General features: G+C 44.8%; 1 protein-coding gene across 5 annotated transcripts in view; it reads left to right on the top strand.

Moving 5' to 3' along the window:
* Window positions 1-22,409, top strand: part of CHRNA5 (cholinergic receptor nicotinic alpha 5 subunit) — a 40,311-nt gene that overhangs the window by 3,108 nt on the left and 14,794 nt on the right. For 4 of the 5 annotated variants that reach the window (XM_072775615.1, XM_072775612.1, XM_072775613.1 and 1 more), the window contains exon 2: window positions 21,604-21,755. Coding sequence is in view for 3 of the 5 variants with exons in the window: in XM_072775612.1 (XP_072631713.1) it covers window positions 21,604-21,755 (152 nt within the window). In the remaining 2 variants the exon portion in view is untranslated. Of the gene's footprint in view, window positions 1-17,316; window positions 17,467-21,603; window positions 21,756-22,409 lie in introns of those variants that run through there. The other variant, XM_072775614.1, reaches the window with a different exon arrangement.

The raw sequence follows: 22,409 nt of genomic DNA, 5'->3' as shown, positions 1-22,409 counted from the left end.
AAGTGTGTTGGTCGGCTTCCGTTGCAGCACTGGGGTTACCTGAGTCCTCTCCAGAATTAGGTAGTGAAATGCCAGGTGCCGAGCCAGACAGTCTAGAGAGCCATCGTTTCCTGCACCTTTTGCTGAAAGTGGAGCTTTTCTCCTGTTTTAATACAGAACATTGTACTCAAGCTGTGAATGGGGTCCGCAACCTACGACCCCGCGTGGTGCTGGGCGCTGTCCAGGCCGATCCATCTCCTTTCTGACCCACGCTACTTAGCAAGTACCTCTCAATAACATCACGTTCTATTACGTTTATGTTTTCTCTTTGTCCCACGTGAGCTCCTTAAGAACTGGGATTTTTTTTTTTTCAGTTTTAATTTCAGTATAGCGAGGAGCCCCATAGATGTTGCAGAGGGATGGACCGGGCAGTAAGCTCTCTCTCTATGTTACTTTGCTCATCCGTAGAATGAGGGTTCGTTAATGGCTCCCCACTCCAGCTCTAAAACTTCCAAGAGTCTGTGTGCTCTTAGTGATTGTTTGGAGAACAAAGTGATGTTAAATGGATGATGGAATGCACACTTGCTCCTAAATGGTGATGGGATTTGTGGGGTGGCTTACAGTACTGTCTGGAGACCTGCCACTAATTGCCGTTTCCTTGGGCATTAGCTTGACCTCGCTTTATTTCTCCCTCTTTAAAATGAGAGGGTGGCGGTAGATGTTTAGGTCCCATCAGCCAAAATCTACATTTTGCTATTTTCATATTTACCTTAGAATTTCAATAATCACTGTTTCTTTTTTTTAATTTTTAAAAATATTTTATTTATTCATTCATGAGAGACACATACAGAGAGAGAGAGGCAGAGACCCAGAACCTGACGTGGGACTTGATCCCAGGTCCCCAGGACCACACCCTGGACTAAAGGCGGCACCAAACCGCTGAGCCACCCGGGCTGCCCCGTAATCACTGTTTCTTACGGTTTTCTGTGAACCAATCCTCAGGAAACCAAAAGTCTAGTCTGCCAACAGCCGTACGTTCATGGGTGATGGAAAATTGCAGAATTTGAAAAGTGGCTCAAGAGGCAATTTTGTCTGTATTGTATTAGTGGGGCACTGGGCTGGCTCAGCCGGGAGAGCATGTGATTCTTGATCTCAAGGTCATGAATTCGAGCCCCACCGTTGGCGTGTAGAGATTACTAAAAATAAAGTAAGAATTAAAAAAAAAAAGAATAATTAGTACATTAAGATAATACAAGCCTTTTTAACCAATCTGACCATGACTGGGACAGTGATTTATGTCATCACTCAGTTATATTTCTTAGCTATGTGACATTTTAAGTGGTTGAAACTTTATTTTTAGTATATATAGTAATAGATCTATCATTAAAAGGGAACTAAAATAACTATTTATGGAAAGTGAGAGCTGTGAAAGATTTTTTTCTCTTCACCTTTAATTATTTTCATTTTCATTCACATTTGCAGAAGCTAACAGGAATACCCCCATGGTGGCTGTCATCTCTGCTTTTGTGATGACATTGAGAAGAATCTCTAGGTGCCTCAGTTCCTCAGGCAAACCTCTCACATTATTTGAAATGGAACATTATTTTGGTTTCCTTGCAAATACTAAATATGCTCTATGAGCTAGGCTGTGAGCACCTGGCAGGTAGGGTTCTTGGGTGCATTTCCTGATGCACCTGACTTAATGTAGACTATCAATGGCACTTTGAAAGGTTCCCAGTCATTTATTTGTCAGAATAAGGTTTTTTTTTCAACCTATAATCTACAAATTAGATCTAGCAAGTAATTTTTTGTAATTAGGATATGAATTTTTAGTACAGTAATTTCAGTACAGAACATTTTTCTTCTAATACTATTATTCTTCTCCCTTAAGAATTGGAATTAATTTTTTCAGATGTAATTTTAAGTTTAATATTAAATAAGCATGTCTTGACAGTATGAGTTGGCAAATATTGGGATAGTTTTTGATAAAAGTTTATGACTTGTTTGTTTAGAAGTCTAAACAGACTCTCCAGAACACCAGAGGTATAGTTTTATAATGACAGGAGGATAGAAGAGATTATTTCAATGATCCCTTTCTGCTAAAATTTTAATCTAAATGGTCTGTTTCCATTTTGGGGAAGCGGGATATTGTTTCTACTAACTGAGTTTAATTCAGAAACCTTATGCTTTCTTCTTAAGTAGATTTATAAAGTAAAGCCTTTTACTAGTAAAGAGAGCAATTAAATATGAATATTTGAATCTGACAAAAAGGACAGCATGACACTCTTTTTTTTTTTTTTGAGGCGTGTAATGTAATATGCTTTGACAGTCACATAAATATCTGCACCGAAGTGTGATAGGGCCTTTAATTAGAAACCTGCCAGGCATAACAGTCACAGAGGAAAGTGTGCTCAGTTTTCTACCAAACATTCCCTCCACCTGTGGGCCTGAGAGCCGTGGTTCTCGCTCACGGAGACGGGGTGCCCTGTAGTCCTGCCGGGGCTGCTTATGTGCCCACTTTCACGGACCGTGGAGCCTGGAGCGTGGGTACGCACACTCTGCGTTGCTACTTCCATACTATTACCTCTCGTTTTTCCCTTTTGAAAAGGATATTCTTCTGCTAGCAGGAATTTACGTGTTTAATGCAAAGAGGAATGCACACACTCCTATAGCAGTACGAGTGAGTGCCGGCTGCCACGCTAACCATGGGATGTTACTGCGTCCAGAGTTTTCTGTCTGCGTGTCTGCTTCTTTGCTACGTGCGGGCTTTCTAGTAGTGTCAGATTCAGAAAATTATGGCCAAGACCCGTGTCAGGGAGCTTACCACCAATGTTTCTTCCAAGAGTTACATGGTTTTGGATCTTATGTTCAAGTCTTTAAACCATTTTGAGTTTATTTTGTGCGTGGTGTGAGAAAGTGGCGTGGTTTCATTCTTCTGCCTGTGGCTGTCCGTTTTCCTGACACCATTTATTATTTCCTGACACCGTTTACCTGACGCCTGTCCTTTCCTCCTTGGGTATTCTTGGCTCCTTTGTCATCAATTCGCTGACCGTAGAAGCGTGGGTTTATTTCTGAGCTCTCTACTCTGGTCCCGGATCCATGGGTCTGGTTTCGTGCCAGGACTGTACTGTTTTAGTGACTATAGATTTGCGACATGGTTTGGAACCAGGGAACAGGATAACCTCCAGCTTAGTTCTTCTTTCTCAAGGTTGTGTTGGCTCTTCTGAGTTTTTATGGTTCTGAACAAAGTTTAGGATTATTTGTTCTGTTTTCTTGAAAAATAACATTGGGATATTGATAGGGATTGCATTGAATCTGCAGATTATTTGGGGGTAGTATGGACATTTTAACAATATTTTTTAAATCCTGAGCATCTTTCTATTTATATCTCTTATTTTCAATTTCTTTTTTTTTAAACTTTTTTAAAAAATTTATTCATGAGAGAGAGAGGCAGAGACACAGGCAGAGGGAGAAGCAGGCTCCATGCAGGGAGCCCAATGTGGGACTCGATCCTGGGACCCCAGGATCACACCCTGGGCTGAAGGGAGATGCTCAACCACTGAGCCACCCGGGCGTCCCAATTTCTTTAATGTCTTGGAGTTCTCGATATACAGGTGTCTCATCCCCTTGGTCAAATTCATTCTTAGGTATTTATTTCAATGCAATTGTAAATGCGGCTTTTAAAAAACCTTCTTGATGGGATCCCTGGGTGGCGCAGCGGTTTGGCGCCTGCCTTTGGCCCAGGGCGCGATCCTGGAGACCTGGGATCGAATCCCACGTCGGGCTCCCGGTGCATGGAGCCTGCTTCTCCCTCTGCCTGTGTCTCTGCCTCTCTCTCTCTCTGTGAGACTATCATAAATAAATTAAAAAAAAAATTAAAAACAAAAAAAAACCTTCTTGGGATCCCTGGGTGGCACAGCGGTTTAGCGCCTGCCTTTGGCCCAGGGCACGATCCTGGAGACCCAGGATCGAATCCCACGTCAGGCTCCCGGTGCATGGAGCCTGCTTCTCCCTCTGCCTCTCTCTCTCTCTCTCTCTCTCTCTCTCTCTCTCTCTCTCTCCCCCTCACTGTGTGCCTATCATAAGTAAATTAAAAAAAAAAAACACCTTCTCTTCCCGATGGTTTACTATTAGTATATAGAAATGCAGCAGGTTTTTTGTGTGTTGATTTGGTATCCTGCAGCTTTACTGATTTTGTTTATTCTTACAATATTTTTGGTGGAGTGTTTCAAGTTTCTTTTTTTGTTTAAGATTTTATTTATTTATTCATGATAGACACAGAGAGAGAGAGGCAGAGACACAGGCAGAGAGAGAAGCAGGCTCCATACACCGGGAGCCCGACGTGGGATTCGATCCCGGGTCTCCAGGATCGCGCCCTGGGTCAAAGGCAGGCGCTAAACCGCTGCGCCACCCAGGGATCCCTGTTTCAAGTTTCTATATGTAACATTATGTCATCTGGAAGTAGTGACATTTTTACTTCTTTACCGATATAGATACCTTTTATTTCTTATTCCTGCTTCACTGCTCTGGCTAGGACTCCGGTCTGTGTTGGATAAAAGTGGTGAGAGTGGGCATCCCTGTCTGTCCCTGGCCTGAGGAACGGCTCTCAGCTTCTCACCGTTGATTGTGCTCTTAGCCGTGGGCCGTACGGCCTTTACTATGCTGAGGCAGATTTCCTCGGTGTCCACTTTGTTACGAGGCTTTATCGTGAGTGGATATTAAAGTTGGTCAAGTGCTTTTCTGCATCTATTGCGAGGATCCTATGATTTTTATCCTTCATTTTGTTAATTGGTGTATCACACAGACTGGTTTGTGGATTTTAAAGCATCCTTGTGTCCCTGGGAGAAATCCCCCCTCGATCGCGTTGAATGACCCTTTTGGTGTGTTGATTTGGTTTGCTAATATATAGTTGAGGATTATTGCATCTGTGTTGATCAGGGATAGTAGCCCGTAATTCTCTTTTCTGTGGCATCCTTGTGTGGTTTTGGTTTCAGGGTAATGCTGGCTTCGTAGAATGAGTTTGAACATGTTTCTTCCTCTTCTATTTTTTTTGTCAGAACTTGAGAGTTTGAGATGAATTGATAATAATTCTTTGAATGTTCAGTAGAATTCACCAGTGAATCCATCTGGATTTTTCTTTTCTGTGAAATTTTTAATTACTGATTCAATCTCCTTACTAGTTATCAGTCTGTTCAGCTTTTCTGTTTCACCATGATTCAGTCTTGGTAGATTGTATGTTCCTGGGAATTTATGTGTTCTAGGTTGTCCAATTTGTTGGGATATAACTATTTGCAGGAGTCATTTATGGTCCTTTCTCTTTCTGTGGTATCATTTGTAACATTTCCTGTTTCATTTCTGATTTTCTTTATTTGGGTCCTCTCTTTTTTTTTTTTTTTTTGATGACTCTAGCTAAAGAGTGTCAATTTTATTTATCTTTTAGAAAATCAGCTCTTAGTTTCATTGATCTTTACTTCATTTTTCAGTCTCTATTTCATTTATTTCTTTAATCTTCATTATCTCCTACCCTCTAACTTTAGGATTTGTTCATCTTTTCCTGGTTCCTTGAGATTGTTTATTTGAGACTTGTTTCTTGAGGTAGACATTTATAGCTATGAACTTCCCTCTTAAAGCTGTTTTTGCTGCATCCCACAAATTTTAGTATTTATATTTCCATTTTCATTTCTCTCAGGGCATTTTTAAAATTTCTCTTTTGATTGCTTCTTCAATCCATTAGCTGTTTGATAGTATGCTGTTTATTTATTTTTTTTTTTAATTTTTTTTTTAATTTTATTTATTTATGATAGTCACATAGAGAGAGAGAGAGAGAGAGGCAGAGACATAGGCAGAGGGAGAAGCAGGCTCCATGCCCCGGAAGCCCGACGTGGGATTCGATCCCGGGTCTCCAGGATCGCGCCCTGGGCCAAAGGCAGGCGCTAAACCGCTGCGCCACCCAGGGATCCCTATAGTATGCTGTTTAAACTCCACATATTTGTGAATTTTTCAGTTTTACTCATTGATTAATTTCTAGTTTCATGCTGTTGTGATCAGAAAATATACTTGACATGATTTTAATCCTCTTAAATTTATTAAAACTTCATTTGTGGCCTACCATATGATCTATCCTGGAAACTATTCCATGTGCATTTGAAAAAATATATATATATTCTGTTGCTTTGGATGGCATGTTCTATACATACGTAGGTCTATCTGGTTTAATGTGTCCTTTAATACTGACATTTCCTTGTTGATTTTCTGTCTAGATGATCTATCCATTTATGTAAATGAGGTATTAAAATCCCTTACTCTCATTGCATTGCTATCTATTTCTCTTTTTAGATCTGTTAATATTTGCTTTATATATGTAGGTCCTCCCAAGTTGGATGAATAAATATTAACAAATATTGCATCCCTTTTTTAGATTGTCCCCTTTATCATTATATAACAGCCATATTTGTGTTTTTAAAAATTTTCATTTACTTTTTAAAGTATATTGTATGCCCAGTGTGGGGCTCGAACTCAAAACCCCAAGATCAATAGCTGCGTGCTCCACCCACAGAGACAGCCAGGCACCCCTACAGTCTTTGTTTCAGGCTGATAAAAGTATAGGGGCTCCAAGATGGGTTTTTTTTTTAAGATTTTATTTATTCATTCATGAGAGACACAGAGAGAGAGAGGCAGAGACACAGGCAGAGGGAGAAGCAGGCTCCATGCAGGGAGCCCAATGCGGGACTCGATTCCGGGTCTCTGGGATCACGTCCTGGACCAAAGGTGGCGCTAAACCACTGAGCCACCCGGGCTGCCCTGCTCCAAGTTTTCTTGGCTTCCATTTCCATGGGGTCTTTTCCATCCCTTCACTTTCAGTCTGTATGTCCTTACATCTAAAGGGAGTCTCTCATAGGCAATATATAGATTGGTCTTTTTTTTTTTATTTTTTATGATAGTCACACAGAGAGAGAGAGAGAGAGGCAGAGACATAGGCAGAGGGAGAAGCAGGCTCCATGCACCGGGAGCCCGATGTGGGATTCGATCCCGGGTCTCCAGATCGCGCCCTGGGCCAAAGGCAGGCGCTAAACCGCTATGCCACCCAGGGATCCCGGTCTTTTTTTTTTTTATAATCCATTCAGCCACTCAGTGTTTTGATTAGAGAATTTAATCCATTTATATTTAAAGTAGTCATTGATAGGTATATGCTAATTGCCATGTTGTTAATTGCTTACTAATTGTTTTTGTCGTTCCTCTCCTTTCTTGTTCTCTTCTTTTTGTGGTTTGGTGATTTTCTTTAGTGGTATATTTATATTCCTTTCTCTTTATCTTTTTTGTATTTATAAAAGGTTATTGCTTTGTGGTTACCATGAGGCTTACATATAGCAATTTATGTCTTTAACAGTCTATTTTAAATTGATAACAACTTAAATTTGATCCCATTAAAAAATTCAACAGTTTTATTCTTTCTCTGGCCCATGTTTTATGTGTTTGATGTCACATTCTGCATTTTAAAAATCTTTGGTATTCCTTAACTAATTACTATAAACATAGTTATTTTTTTTACTACTTTGGTCTTTTAGCTTTCATACTAGCTTTGTAAGGAGTTATATATATTTTCCTTTCTAATGAGATTTATTCTTTCATATATTTTCTTGTTATTAATTAGTGCTCTTTCTTTTCAGCTTGAAGAAATCCCTTTAGTATTTTTTTGTAAGGCTGGTATTGTGGTCATGAACTCTTTTGCTTCTCAGGAAAACCATTTATTTCTCTTTCAGTTCTGAATGATAACTCTCCTGGGTGGAGTATTCTTGGTTGGAAATTTTTCCCTTTCAGCACTTTGTGGTTTTTTTTGTTTTGTTTTGTTTTTGTGATAGTCATACAGAGAGAGAGAGAGGCCGAGACATAGGCAGAGGGAGAATCAGGCTCCATGCACCGGGAGCCCGACGTGGGATTCGATCCCGGGTCTCCAGGATCTCGCCCTGGGCCAAAGGCAGGCGCCAAACCGCTGCGCCACCCAGGGATCCCTCTTTCAGCACTTTGAATATATCATACCACTGCCTTCTGACCTGTAAAAATTTCTGCTGAAAAATCTGCTGATAGCCTTATGGGGTTCACTTGTATATAGGTTGTTTTCTCTTGCTGCTTTCAATATTTTATCCTTATTTTTAACTTCTGACATTTGAATTATAATGTATCTTGGTGTGGATCTCTTTGAGTCCTATTTGGGACTCTCTGGGATTCCTAGGTCAGGATATATGCTTCCTTCCCCAGGTTAGGGAAATGTTCCACCTTATTTATTTATTTAAAGATCTTTTTATTTATTCGAGAGAGAGATCCCAGGACCCAAGATGGTGACTTGAGCTGAAGTCAGATGCTTAACTGACTGAGCCACCCAGGCACCCCTCTCTCTCTCTTTCTCTGTTCTTCCTGAGATCCCTGTGATGTGAGTGTTAGTCCATCCGATGTTGTCCCGTAGGCCTCTTACGTATCTTCACTTTTAAAAATTCTTTTTTCTTTCTGCTGCTCTGTTTGGGTGAGTTCCACTGTCTTGTCTTCAAGTTGACTGATCCTCCCTTCTCCTTCCTCTAATCAGTGTTGAACTTCTAACTGTATCTTTCAGTTCAGTTATTGTATTCTTCACTCTGTGACTTCTGTTTGGTACCTTCATGTATTTTCTAAATCTTTGTTGAAGTTCTTGCCGTGTTCATTCATTCTTCTCCCCAGTCTAGTGAGCATCTTTACAACCATGACTTTGAACTCTTTATCAAGTAAATTATCTTCATTTCATGAAGGTTTTTTTCTAGGCTTTTATCTTGTTCTTTCAGTTGGAACACACTTCTCTCTTTCTTCATTTAGTTTGAGTCTCTTTTTTATAGATCATTCATTCATTCATTCATTCATTCATTCGAGGCACAGAGACAGGGGTAGAAACACAGGCAGAGGGAGAAGCAGGCTCCATGCAGGGAGCCCTAGCTTGACTCTCCGTGTTGGTGTCTGTAGTTGAACAAACACCTGTCCTAGTCTTGAAGGAGGGGCCTGTGTAGAAGGTGAACCTTGTCATTCAACCCTGCCCAGTTCTTTGTTGGCTCTCAAACCTTTGTGCATGTCCAAGCAGCCTGTTATTTATATATATATATATTTTTTTTTTTTTAGAATTTTTCTTTTTAAGATTTTTTATTTATTTATTCATGAGAGACACACAGAGAGAGGCAGAGACACAGGCGGAGGGAAAAGCAGGCTCCACGCAGGGAGCCGGATGCGGGTCTCGATCCCGGGACCCCGGGGTCACATCCTGGGCCCAAGGCGGGCGCTCAACCTCTGAGCCACCCAGACGTCCCAGCCTGTTATATTTTTAATAGCTTCCAGTAGGTGAAGATGTTCCAAGACCTGTCAGTCTACCTAAGGGAGGATATTAGTACCTGGATTCAGGGTGTTTGGTAGCTAGACCCTCAGGTAGCAGCTTTATTCATTCACTCATTCATTTAAAGTAGGCTCTATGCCCAGCATGGGGCTGGAACTCACAAGCACAGGTCAGGAGTCACACAGTCTACTGATTGAGCCAGCCAGGTGCCCCCAGGTGGCAGCTTTTAAAAGTCTGCTAACATAGGGGCCCCTGGGTGGTGTAGTCCGTTGAGCATCTTTCTGACTCTTGCTTTCAACTCAGGTCGTGATCTTGGCATCATGAGATTGGGCCCTGCATTGGGCTCTAGGCTGGGCAGGGAATCTGCTTGAGAGTCTCTCTTCCTCTTCCTCTGCCCCTCCCTCACTCCTGCTCACTCTCTAAAATAAATAAATCTTAAAATAAATAAATAAATAAAAGCATGCTAATATGTAGAGTTGTGTGGGACCGCAAGAGCGAACCCTAGTGGCCAGGTGACCTGGCAGTTATCCACTGGGGGGCAGCTGCAAAGCCTAAGCTCCCAACAAGTATATAAAGGCTTTCCTGAGCGATGCTGGCAGTTGGAGCAAGGCAGGAGGAGAGCACCAACGTGGTGTCCACAGCTTGTGTTGGCTGGGATCCCCCACAGTCCACTGGATTTATGCTAACCCTGAAGCCTGCCCTTGAGGGCAAAGATCCAGAGGAGTTAGAGAGCGCCTTCACAGAAAGACCAGCTGGGGGTGTGTGTCTGTCTGTCTCAGTCTGCTGTCTGGGCCATGCCCGGGGGTGGTGCCCTCCAGGAACTGGTTCTTCAATTGCCAGTCCCAGGGGACCCAGGAGAGCGGCACCCTCCACCCCTCCCCCAGCCATCTCCTGAGCCATATGGTCAAGGGGCATTCTCTGGGCAGCAGCTGCAGACACGGGCACCAGATGTAAAAAACAGGACACTAGTCATTTGTAAAGCCTCCTTCCAGGAGACCCTGGTCCTCCAGAGCGTGACAGGGAGAGAGCAAGCAGTGTCTACTCTCTGGGGGTCCAGAAAAGTTCACAGTCAGCCCCTGGATGAGAGTTTAATTAGAAATGTGCCCATCAGGCCAGAGCCACGATGGTTAGCTAGTAGGCCTCCTCCACAGAGACTGAGCTCCTGGTGCCTTGCCCCTTGCTGTGCCCTGGGGACGGAGGCTGTTTGTGAGCTCTTTCTCCAGTGCACACGGTCCTGTGGGACCCACCAGCACAAGCCCCACTGGCCGCCAGTGACCAGTGGTGAAGAGACGTCCCTTGTCAGCAGCTGCGAAAGTCAGGGCGACAGACAGGGGTGCAAGCCCCTTTTTGGGTGGCACCAGTTGTTGCAGTCCCATGGGACCAGGAGTCAGGTAGTCAAGGAGCATCCCCTGCCGGGCGCCACAGAAGTCAGGGGACCAGACGCATGTGCAGGCATGAGTACTGGTGCTCTGATGGCCACAGAGGTGACCTGAGTGGTGCCCGTCCCGGGGCTGTGGCCATGGCCTCCAGGTGTGGGGGACTCAGGCCAAAGTCTGCGTCTGGAGACGCCCCTTCACTTTGGCCGGCTGGTGAGTTGCGGGCCTGAGAGCCATCTTCCAGCTTCTCATGGCCTCTCGGGCCCGGGACGTGAGCCCTCTTGGTCCTCAAAGTTGGATGTTAGGGCTCATTTCTCACTTGCAGGTCTTAAACGTTAAGGTGCCCGGCGGTGTGGGTTTTGAATCCCTGGCTCCTTGGGGGGCGGGCCTGGGTTTTGAGTTTTCTCTTAGTTATGGGTTGCCCTGCAGGGTGCGGCTTATGGCGTCCTGCCTGCTTTAAGGTGGTGGTCTCCCCAGTGTCTGATGTGTAGTCACACTCAGCAGCCATCTGGGTTACTTAGGAGGAGCTTGTCCCGTGTGTGGTTATAGACCCAGTATGTCTGCGGGAGGAGGTGAGTCAGGAGCCCCTACGTACATCACTGTCTTGAACCTGAACCTCACAGTATGGACTTTGGATATTTTATTTTATTTTTTTTACTTTATGATCAACAGCATATATGTAGAATCAGGCAAAGCTTTTTTTTCTCTAAGTCAGGGTCTCTCAACCCCTGATATTGGAGCTGGAAAATTCCTTGTTACATGAAGCTTCCTGCGTGTTGTAAATTGTTTGGCAGCATGTCTGGCCTCTAGCCACGATGCCCGTGGCACCCACCAAAAAATGTCTCCAGATACAGTCTGATGGGCCTTAAGGGACAGAATTGGTCTCACCCCTGCCCCTGGAGAGTCATTGCGGTAAGTCTTGCGGACTATGGCTTCCAGGTGGTGTGGGCTGCAATCTGCAGGGGGTGGCGAGGCCCCAGATGCTGGTTCCACAGGCTGGAGGCAGGGCCGAGCACCCCTAAGGTGCTCAGGGGACGCGGGTGCCGCTGGCTGGAGCTCCACATGACCAGCACACCTGTAGACGTCTTCCCATTCCTATCAATTGGGCGGATTTTCGGGAGAATCCAATGGCAATGATTATGGAAATGGTGAATTTGAGTGAACTGTAGCCCATCAATGTAAGACCAGTAGAAACTAAGAAAACGAGCTCTGTCCTCCCTCCTCACACTCCGCTGCCGTCCTTCGAGCCCTCCGTGCTCACTCGGACAACTCTAAGGGGGGGCGTGTGCAACAGCCTCACCACGGTCACCCAGACCATAGCAAAGGGCGGCAATGGCACGTGCCACCGCGCGTCCTGACCTAGGGTGCTATCGACGTACCAGCTGCCGCGGGCTGTGCGGCCGACTCAGACGGCGGGCCCTGGGCATACCTGGGCTGATTCTCACCCTGTCTCCTCTGTGTCCGATGTCTCCTCTCCTTGAGGACTATTGACCGGACCTAAATTTAACACTGTCTAAGGTCATTGTCTTACTGCAGGTGTTCCAAGAGTCCAGGAAATATGTTAAGTCAGGTTTACTAAAGCGTATCAGTTACAGAGAAGCTTTATCCCATAATGCTGTTGTAAGAATCAATAGAAGGTGTGATGAAAATCCCGAAGTGAAAAAAATCCTCCACATTTCATCCTTAATTCTTAAAATAATGACTGGTACGCATACTTATCTGTTGTGTTGTGGCAGTTGGATACAGAACACATTTCTCCTCATTTGCAAAAGAATTATGTTCAGTGCTTGATCTTGCTATTGCTTAAACCAACCAACCTAGAATTCCTGCAAAGAAGATTGTTTTTTTTTTTTAAAAAAAAAAGGAATAGAAGTCATTTTTTTAAAAAATAAAACAAGGAGACTTAGAAAAGTGAATTAACTGCCCCAATAATGCCTTGAACCGTGCACTGGGGGCATAGTATTATATAATACATTGTATGTACTCGTACAAGCCTCTTTAGGGGCATTCCCTTATTTCCTTCTTGTGGCAGCCAGTGAAGGAGGAGGGGGGCTATTGGCAGTACCCAGCAAAATTTAAAACGTGTATACCTTTGACTCAGCAGTTCTAAGAAGTCGGTGCCACGGGAATCCTTATATAAGTGTGGGAAAATAGATGTATAAGGATGCTAACACGGCATTTTCCTCATTGTAGCATGGTTAGAAATAACCCAGAATTGAAGACTGTGTGAATGCCCATTGATGGGGAAAAGCTTAAATCACGATAGACTCAGAACACAGCCCTCTCTGCAGCTCGTGGAGGAGTGGGGACAGAGAGGCTCGGACTGACGTGTACTCCGGGATGAAAACAGAGGCCCCAGAGCTTGAGAAGAGCAAAACGTTTGCTCCTTGTGCATGTGTGTGTAAAAGTGTCTGCACATCACACCTCACAGTGGTTACCCTTGCAGGAAGGGAGGCGGGGAGGAGGACAGATGCTACTCGATGAGTTCTTCCGGATTGAATCTTGGCAATGCTCATGTAGTATTTAGTTACTTTGTAATTAAAGTTTTATTTTGAGAAAAAGCAGAAGTGAACCTGGGTCCTAGCTCTACCTGTGCTACTTAGGTTGGACCAGTGGTTCTCACCCGAGTAGTTTTGCAACACCCTTCCCCACTCAGCCCCCTCTCAGCCCCCAGGACCTTTGCAACAGCTGGAGGCATTTCCGGGTGTTACACTGTGGGGAGGGAGTGTGTAGCAGGTAGAGGCCAGGGAGGCCACCGGCCCCATCAGGCGCAGTTTTGTACGGATGCCCTTTGATGACTCGCCCTCTCTGCCCCGTGCCTCGGGCACCACTCCAGGCCCTGGGGGCTTGGGCTTCAACATGAACTCTAGGGGGACACAGACATCCACACTATGACACGTGTCATTTTCTATTTATTACAATAGTTCTCGAAAGCAAAGCAAGTGGCGGGTAAATCCGTCTCCAGATGTGGGGATGTCACACCTACGCCCAGGAAGGACGGCGAAACCATGGGTCTTTGGAAATCGGATTTCACCCGGCCCGTGATCTGCTCCCCGTGGCCCGGGCTTATTCCACCGTGAGACTCCACCCAGGAGTCCAGCCCTGAAAGCACTTGTTTTCCGAAGACAGTTGGCCTCTCTGGTTATTTTCTTGAATAAAGAGAAAACTTGGGCAGCCCAGGTGGCCCAGCGGTTCAGCGCCACCTTCGGCCCAGGCCGTGACTCCGGGGTCCTGGGATCGAGCCCCGTGGCGGGCTCCCTGCGTGGAGCCTGCTTCTCCCCCCGCCTGTGCCCTCCCCCTGCTCACGCTCACTCGCTCCCTCAGATAAACAAACTGTCCCACGTCTGCCCTCCCTGTCCCTGTCCCCGTCGCCACACGCTGCTTTCCACGTCTGTGACTTTACTCTAGACACCTCGTGTTCGCAGAATCAAGCAGTGTTTGCCCTTCATTGACTCACGCGTTTCACCGAGCGTGACCACAGCCTCCAGACTCTGTAGCGGGTGCCGAGTGACGGTCAGGGGGTGTGTGGCCCACACTGGCCCCTCCACCTGCAGGTGGACATTGGGTTGCTTCCATCCCTTGGCTCTCGTGCATGATGCTGCTGCGCACACGGCTGTGCAAATACGCTCCTCAACACCCTGCTTTCAGTTCTTTGGAAGATATGCCCGGAAGGGGGATTTGCGGACAATCCCGTAACTCTGTCTTTAATGTTTTGAGAAACCTCCACACTATTTTCCACAATCCTGCGTCATTTCACCTTCCCACGAAAGGGCGCGAGGGGTCCAGCCTCCCCATTCTCTCCAACACATTTGTTTTGTTTTGTTTTGTTAAGTGACAGTAGCTATCCTAATGGGTGTGGGTGACACTTTGTGATTTTGATTTGCATTTGTCTCATGATCAGTGACGATGATCTTCTCACTGCTTGTTGGCCATTTTATTTATTTTATTTTTTTTAAGATTTATTTATTGATTTATTCATGATAGAGAGAGAGAGAAAGAGAGAGAGAGGCAGAGACCCAGGCAGAGGGAGAAGCAGGCTCCATGCAGGGAGCCCGACGCGGGACTCGATCCCGGGACCCAGGATCACGCCCTGGGCCGAAGGCGGCGCTAAACTGCTGAGTGCCTGGATGAGTCAGGATTTAAGCGCCTGCAGAGTCGTCTCCTTTCAGTCGCTAGGACCTCAGACCTCCTGAGTGAGAGGAGAGAGGACTGGCCTGGATGGCAGGTTCTGCTAACTGGTACTTACCCCAAACAGGTGGAATCAGTTGATGCAGAAAAACCCAGGCTTTGACGACTCTTCTGTCTTCAGACCTGGTGACAGGTCAGCCCCTGGTGGGCAGATGACAGCCTTTCAGACTGTAGCCTCTTCCCTTATGAAGGACATCTGCACGTTTGCTGTCAAGGTGGCAAAAATGTGTCGTGACCTTTAGCCCTCCTGTGCTGCCCCGGCCCTTCGGGCTGATGTAGCAAAATGCAGCAGACAGGCGGCCCTGCGGCTGTGACCCAGGGAGGAGGCTGTGGTCACTGGCGGGGGGGCCCCGCATGGACGCTCCCCCCCCACCCCAGGCACCGTTCGCCCTCTCTGCCCCGTGCCTCGGGCACCACTCCAGGCCCTGGGGGCTTGGGCTTCAACATGAACTCTAGGGGGACACAGACCTCCACACTATGACACGTGTCATTTTCTATTTATTACAATAGTTCTCGAAAGCAGGCTGCCTAATGTAAAACTAGGGGGAGGGGAAGGGGGTGAGCGGCTGGCGGGGGTGTGCTGGGCGTGGAGGGATGAATGGGCCGGGCGTGTGACACACGCTCCCACACACCCGGGGATCCTGTGACGCCAGGGGTGACGCAGGGGGAGTGCAGGCTCTGGACTTCGGGTAGCAACGATGCGACGGTGTAGGCTCATCAGCTGCCCCAGGTGTCCCCCCACTCTGCTGGGGGATGTCCTCACGGGCAGGGCGGACATGGAAATCTCTTTACCTTCCCCCCAAACTTGCCATGAACCTTGAACTGTTCTGTAAGATAATCTCTGAAAAGCAGTTTTTAAATTATTTTTTATGATCACAATAGGTCTCGTTAACATCCTTTACCATACATGCTCACAGTTTTTCTTCTTTTAAAAACATTTTTTTCCTTCCGATGAGAACTTTCAGGGTCAACTTCCCTTTTTTTTTTTTTTTTTAAGACTTTATTCATTCATGAGAGAGAGAGAGAGAGAGAGGCAGAGACTCAGGCAGAGGGAGGAGCAGGCCCCGTGCAGGGAGCCCGACGTGGGACTCGATCACGGGACCCCGGGGTCTCGGCCTGGGCTGAGCCACCCGGGCTGCCCTCAAGGTCCACTTTCTTAGCAACCTTCAAATATGCAACACGGTATTGTCACCAGGCTGTGTATTACGTCACTGTGACATTTATTTTATGACTAAACTTTGTACTTCTTGATCCCCTTTACCCACTTTGTTCACCCATCACCCCCTTGCCTCTGTCAACCACCAAGCTGTTCTCGGCATTTGTGAGCTTTTTAAAATAGATATTCCATTTAAGTGACATTGTACGCCATCCACCTTTGACTTATTTCCTTTGGTACAATTCCCTCGGGGTCCTGGTGAGTGGGGCTCGCTTGCAGGTCCCTGAGATTATGATTTGAGCCAAAACCGAGAGTCAGACACTTAACCGACTGAGCCACCCAGATACCTCTTATTTCTTATTCCTGCTTCACTGCTCTGGCTAGGACTCCGGTCTGTGTTGGATAAAAGTGGTGAGAGTGGGCATCCCTGTCTGTCCCTGGCCTGAGGAACGGCTCTCAGCTTCTCACCGTTGATTGTGCTCTTAGCCGTGGGCCGTACGGCCTTTACTATGCTGAGGCAGATTTCCTCGGTGTCCACTTTGTTACGAGGCTTTATCGTGAGTGGATATTGAAGTTGGTCAAGTGCTTTTCTGCATCCTCTATTGCGAGGATCCTATGATTTTTATCCTTCATTTTGTTAACTGGTGTATCACACAGACTGGTTTGTGGATTTTTTTTTAAAGATTTTATTTATTTATTCATAGAGATGCAGAGAAAGAGAGAGAGAGAGGCAGAGACACAGGCAGAGGGAGAAGCAGGCTCCATGCAGAGAGCCTGACGTGGGACTTGATCCGGGGTTTCCAGATCACACCCTGGGCTGCAGGCAGCGCTAATCCGCTGCACCACCGGGGCTGCCCTGATTTGTGGATTTTAAAGCATCCTTGCGTCCCTGGGAGAAATCCCCCCTCGATCACGTTGAATGACCCTTTTGGTGTGTTGATTTGGTTTGCTAATATATAGTTGAGAATTATTGCATCTGTGTTGATCAGGGATAGTAGCCCGTAATTCTCTTTTCTGTGAATTCTCTTTTTAATCCTTGTGTGGTTTTGGTTTCAGGGTAATGCCGGCCTCGTAGAATGAGTTTGAACGTGTTTTTTCCTCCTCTATATTTTGGAAGAATTTGAGAAGGATTGATATTAATTCTTCTTTGAATGTTTGATAGAATTCATCAGTATTTTTTTGGGGGGGTGGGAAAGGAATGAAGTCTTTTTTTTTTCTTTTTTTTTTAAGATTTTATTTATTTACTTGAGACAGAGGGAGACGCAGACTCACTGCTGAGCAGGGAGCCCAGTGCTGTACCCAATCCCAGGACCTCGAGACCACGGCCTGAGCAGAAGGCAGGCACTTCAGTGACTGAGCCACCCAGGCACCCACAAGAGGAATGAGGTCTTAATTTAAAAAATAGACCATTACTAGGAAAGGTATAAAACATTACAAAGAAATAAGGAAAATAAATGCACTGGCATTGCACACATAGTTTTTTATCTTTGTTATTTTCCAAGGAAATGTTGTGGTATAATTTTTCTGAAGGTCATATCTACATGTTTGTCACGTTTTCTCAGCTCTGATCAGTGCTGTGTTGTCCACGTACCTGCTCGCCTTAGCTCAGTTGTGAAGACGTCTTCCTTTTGGTCACAGATTATCAAGATGTCATTTATGCACCAGACAACTCACCTATTTAAAGTACATGATCCAGTGATTTTTAGTATATTTAGGCTAGTGTGACTGTCACCAAAATTGATGTTTGAACATTATCTCCACCCCCCCACCCCCAGCCCCTACCAGGCAACCACCAATCTACTTTTCTGCATCTCTTGATTTGCCTTTTCTGGATAGTTCATGTAGGTGGAATCATAATTTACAGTCTTTGTGACTGGCTTCTTTTACTTAGCATAATATTTAAAAGGTACATCCATGTTCTAGCATGCGTCATTAATTCATTTTATTTTTTTTTAAGATTTTATTTATTTATTCATGAGAGACACACAGAGAGAAGAGAGAGGCAGAGACACAGGCAGAGGGAGAAGGACCCCATGCAGGGAGCCTGACGTGGGACTCGATCCCGGGACCCCAGGATCAGGCCCTGGGCTGAAGGAAGGCGCTAAACTGCTGAGCCACCCAGGGATCCCCTCATTAATTCATTTTAATGACAAAATAATATTCCATTGGGTATTCCACATTTCATCTATCCATTTATCATTTAATAGGCATCTGGGTTGTTTCCACCTTTTAGCTATTATGAAAAATGCCGCTGTGAATGTTCATGTGCAAGTTTTGGGTGGACAGCTGTTTTCATCTCTCTTGGGTATGTACTGAGAGTAGAATTGCTAGGTCTATCGTAACCCTATAGTTAACTTTTTAAGGGACTATTAAATGTTTTCCAAAGCAATCACACCATGTTACACTCCTACCAGGAGTGTACAAGGGTCCCAATTTCTCCACATCCTTCTCAACAATTGTTATCTCTGTTTTCAATCATAACCATTGTATTGGGTGTGAAACGATAACTCACTGTAGGTTTTTTTTTAATATTTATTTATTTATTTATTTATTTATTTATTTATTTATTTACTGTTTCTATACCCAATATGAGACTTGAACTCATGACCCCAAGATCAAGAGTCGCCGCTCCATCAACTGAGCCGGCCAGGCACCCCTCATTATAGCTTTGATCGGCATTTTTCTGATGGGTAAAGGGGTTGAATATCTTTTCAGACACTTACTGGCTGTTCTTTGGAGAAAGGTCTGTTCAGATCAGTAACCCATTTGAAAATTGGGTTGTTGTATCTTTTTATCATTGATTTGTAATAGTTTTTTATATAGTCTTGGTACACACCCCTTATCAGATAAATGATCTACAAATATTTTCTCCCAGGTCCCTCTTTTTAAGTCAGGACAGAAAACTAAAATGTATTAAAGTGACTGTTGTGATCAGCATTATACTTAGGACTGTAGAGGTGCCAAAGTATAGAAATTATTTCTACCTTTTAGGGCATTGATTTCTTTGGAGACCCAAGACTTACGTGACATAACTGGAAAAGAACACAGAGCAGTATATGTCAAATAATATACGATCTTGGTGAAAAATAGTATGAAAAATAAATGCCCTGGGATTCCAAGGAACTGAGGTTGAAAGTAATTGATTTAAATTATTTATTTTGAGTGGAAATAAATGAGCAAATGTTAACTGTGCAGAACAACTTTTTGAAAAGCATATTCAAGTTTGAATTCAGTTTCTATCGAACTTAGTAGCACCACGTGCACTGTGTCGATCTTTCCTGCTGGACTGTGTTTATCCCTGTGTGCCCGGTACTGGGCACAGTGCCTAGTATGAGGCACTTGTCCAAGAAACATTTGTTGAATGAGTGAGCAAAAATTAGTATGGGCTGGAGCTGTCAGGGAGTGTGACACTAATTAAGCACTTTGATAAAGTCTCAGGATGGAAAATGTTCACATGAGAGGTGTAAGAGGTGGAGCGGAGCCCTGGGGGCCCTTCAGAGCTCTGCCACTAACCAGCCCTATGGCATGGCATCTCCCATCACGTATCCTCCTCTCCTTTAAGCATTCTGAGCTTAAATTTAAGCTTATGAGCAGCATAAACTTAAAAAGATTTAGAACCGGCTAAAAATCCTCTACCTAGAATTTGCATGATTAAGGTTTTGTGTTAAAACATCACTGACATTAGCACTCACTATTTCCATAAAATTGTGTTGAGGAAATAGTATTTCTAATATTGGATATACTAGGAAGATATTTTTGAGGCTGCATCTTAAGGATTGTCGTTAGAGGGAATGTTAGAATTAATTTGTCAATGTATTATTTATACCCCACCTACTTTCTTTCAAACAGGATTCGAGGTGGCGAATCAAGCTAGCATCTTTTTCCCTAAGGCAAAAGGTTCTTAGATGCTATTAAAATGCATTTTATTTGTCATTTTTATCTTTCAAACAACCTCAAACTTTTGGTGTTTCAGAGGCTATAAAAATTTTAAGCAGGAGTAGGAGAGGAGAGAGTAATGCTATTGAATTAACGGCTCTTAAACATTAAAACAAACGACTCAAAAAAATAAATAAATAAAACGAATGACTCTCCAGTGCATAACATTCCAGTTGAATTGGAATCTCTCCAACGCTGTGCATTTTCACATAAGGAGTCTTTTATGGGAAGCAGGTTCAAGGTCTATGGTATTTACAGATTAAATCGAGTTTCCTAACTCACCAGGGGAGCCAGAGAGGAGTGTGCTGCACTCTTGACGGGTGGACGGGACAGGGGCGCCGGGGCGGGCTTCCTCCCGCTGGAACACGGTCTAATAAAGACACGAGGTCTTGGGAAAGCGCTGGTTTTCTGTCAGGTTGGAGAAGGCCCCTCGTGCCTGCAGAGTCCTGCGTGCGTCCCTCATCATAAATAAGCCAGCAATGTTTTGGTTCAAGTAAATGCTTTTTCTTTGTAAAATCGGGAGTCCTGGTAAACGTCAGGCTTGACTTTCACTCATTTCAGACCCTTGACAGGGACTCGGAGCACGTAACACTGAAAACTCTCGTTTGTTCAGAGGCTTAATCCAACTTGGCAGAAGAACAAACATAACGGTGACCAGGGAATCTAACCGCTCCGCGGCCATGGCATCTAGAATATAAAAAATTCTGTTTCTCTCTCTCTCTCTTTTTTTTTTTAATTTTTATTTATTTATGATAGTCACACACAGATAGAGAGAGAGAGGCAGAGACACAGGCAGAGGGAGAAGCAGGCTCCATGCACCGGGAGCCCGACGCGGGACTCGATCCCGGGTCTCCAGGATCGCGCCCTGGGCCAAAGGCAGGCGCCAAACCGCTGCGCCACCCAGGGATCCCTGTTTCTCTCTCTCTTTTAAGTGTCAGGCCCTAAGGTAACTGTCTGCAAACATATAGCCAACAAAGGTATGACATCTGAATAATTCATCCAGTGCTTATATGTTTGTATAGCAAAGTCATGTAAATGAAAATTTGTTAATTTTACATTTACAGTTGATGTAAATGCACCTCAAAGTCTCTGTTTTCTAGGTTTGGAATTTTTCCCCAAGCAACCCCTCGAGCCCTGGCAACTTATTTAAAAGCTTTTGTTAGAATATTCTGTATAAAGTACTGAGTGTTTCCTAAGGAACATAGCATATTTCCATATGAGTAATCGGATTTTACTAAGAGATATATCCAAGCCACAGTGTCCCTTATTGATCATAAACATTTGTATCAATATTTTATTGTAAAGGCTCTATTAATAGCCTAAATATGGGCAGCCTGGGTGGCTCAGTGGTTTAGTGCCACCTTCGGCCCAGGGTGTGATCCTGGGGTCCCGGGATCAAGTCCTGCGTCGGGCTCCCTGCATAGAGCCTGCTTCTCCCTCTGCCTGGGTCTCTGCCTCTCTTTGTGCATCTCTGTGTCTCTCATGGATAAATAAATAAAAATAAAATCTTAAAAAAATAGCCTAAATAATAGGTTGATTCCTATAAAGCCGAACATTTTTTAAAGCATAGGTATTTAGTGGGCGAGAAGCTAATACACTAACTTTGAAAAATCTTTATGCAGGATTGGCTGAACCATCCTTGGTGGCAAAACACGAAGACAGTTTGTTTAAGGATTTGTTTCAAGACTACGAAAGATGGGTTCGTCCCGTGGAACACCTGAATGACAAAATAAAAATAAAGTTTGGCCTTGCACTATCTCAGCTAGTGGATGTGGTAAGTGTGCCAGGCATCACATGCTGCATTTCAGAGGTTCCGGGGGCGCCGTGGGCCCGGGGTGGGGGGCAGCGAGGGTTTCCAGGGGGCCGGGCAGGGAGGAGTGATTGCCGCAGGCACCGGGATGCACTGTTTGCATGACATTGAGGAGTTTACAAATAAATCACTGATCTGGTAATTATTGTAGGTTTATTTTGAATAAGGTCAAAGATAGGAAACATTTTATATGGAAGCTTCTCATTACATTTTTTTAAAAATATGATTTTAAAAAGTCAACATTTTAAAGAGGAAAGAGTCCAAGAGTAGAGTTGTATATTGTTAGGACAAAAAGCGTCTTGGCCCGTCAGCGTTTCAGTCTCACGCCTCAGACACGTCCGAGGCTCTGCCGCGTGGCGCCCACCAGGGAGCGTGGGTTCCCTCGCGACAAGTTCTCGCCGTCCTGAGACCCTTCTCGAACCCAGAGCTCGTGCCAACGTCGACATTAGTTTCTCCTTGTTCTGATCACGGCAGTCACTAGCCCTTTCCCTGATGTGTCCCCAGAGCCCACAGTGACGGCGACGGTTAGAGACGAGCCTTTATTTCCTAATTAGAGAAGCAGTGAGGATGTTTGTAGAGAGCTCTGGGTTCGAGAAGGCTCTCGGGAAAGTACAAACG

The sequence above is a fragment of the Canis lupus genome, chromosome 14 (genome assembly GCF_048164855.1).
Source record: "Canis lupus baileyi chromosome 14, mCanLup2.hap1, whole genome shotgun sequence".
NCBI lineage: Eukaryota > Metazoa > Chordata > Mammalia > Carnivora > Canidae > Canis > Canis lupus.
Note: the sequence above shows the minus strand (reverse complement) of the source record. Positions and strands in the feature narration are given on the sequence as shown.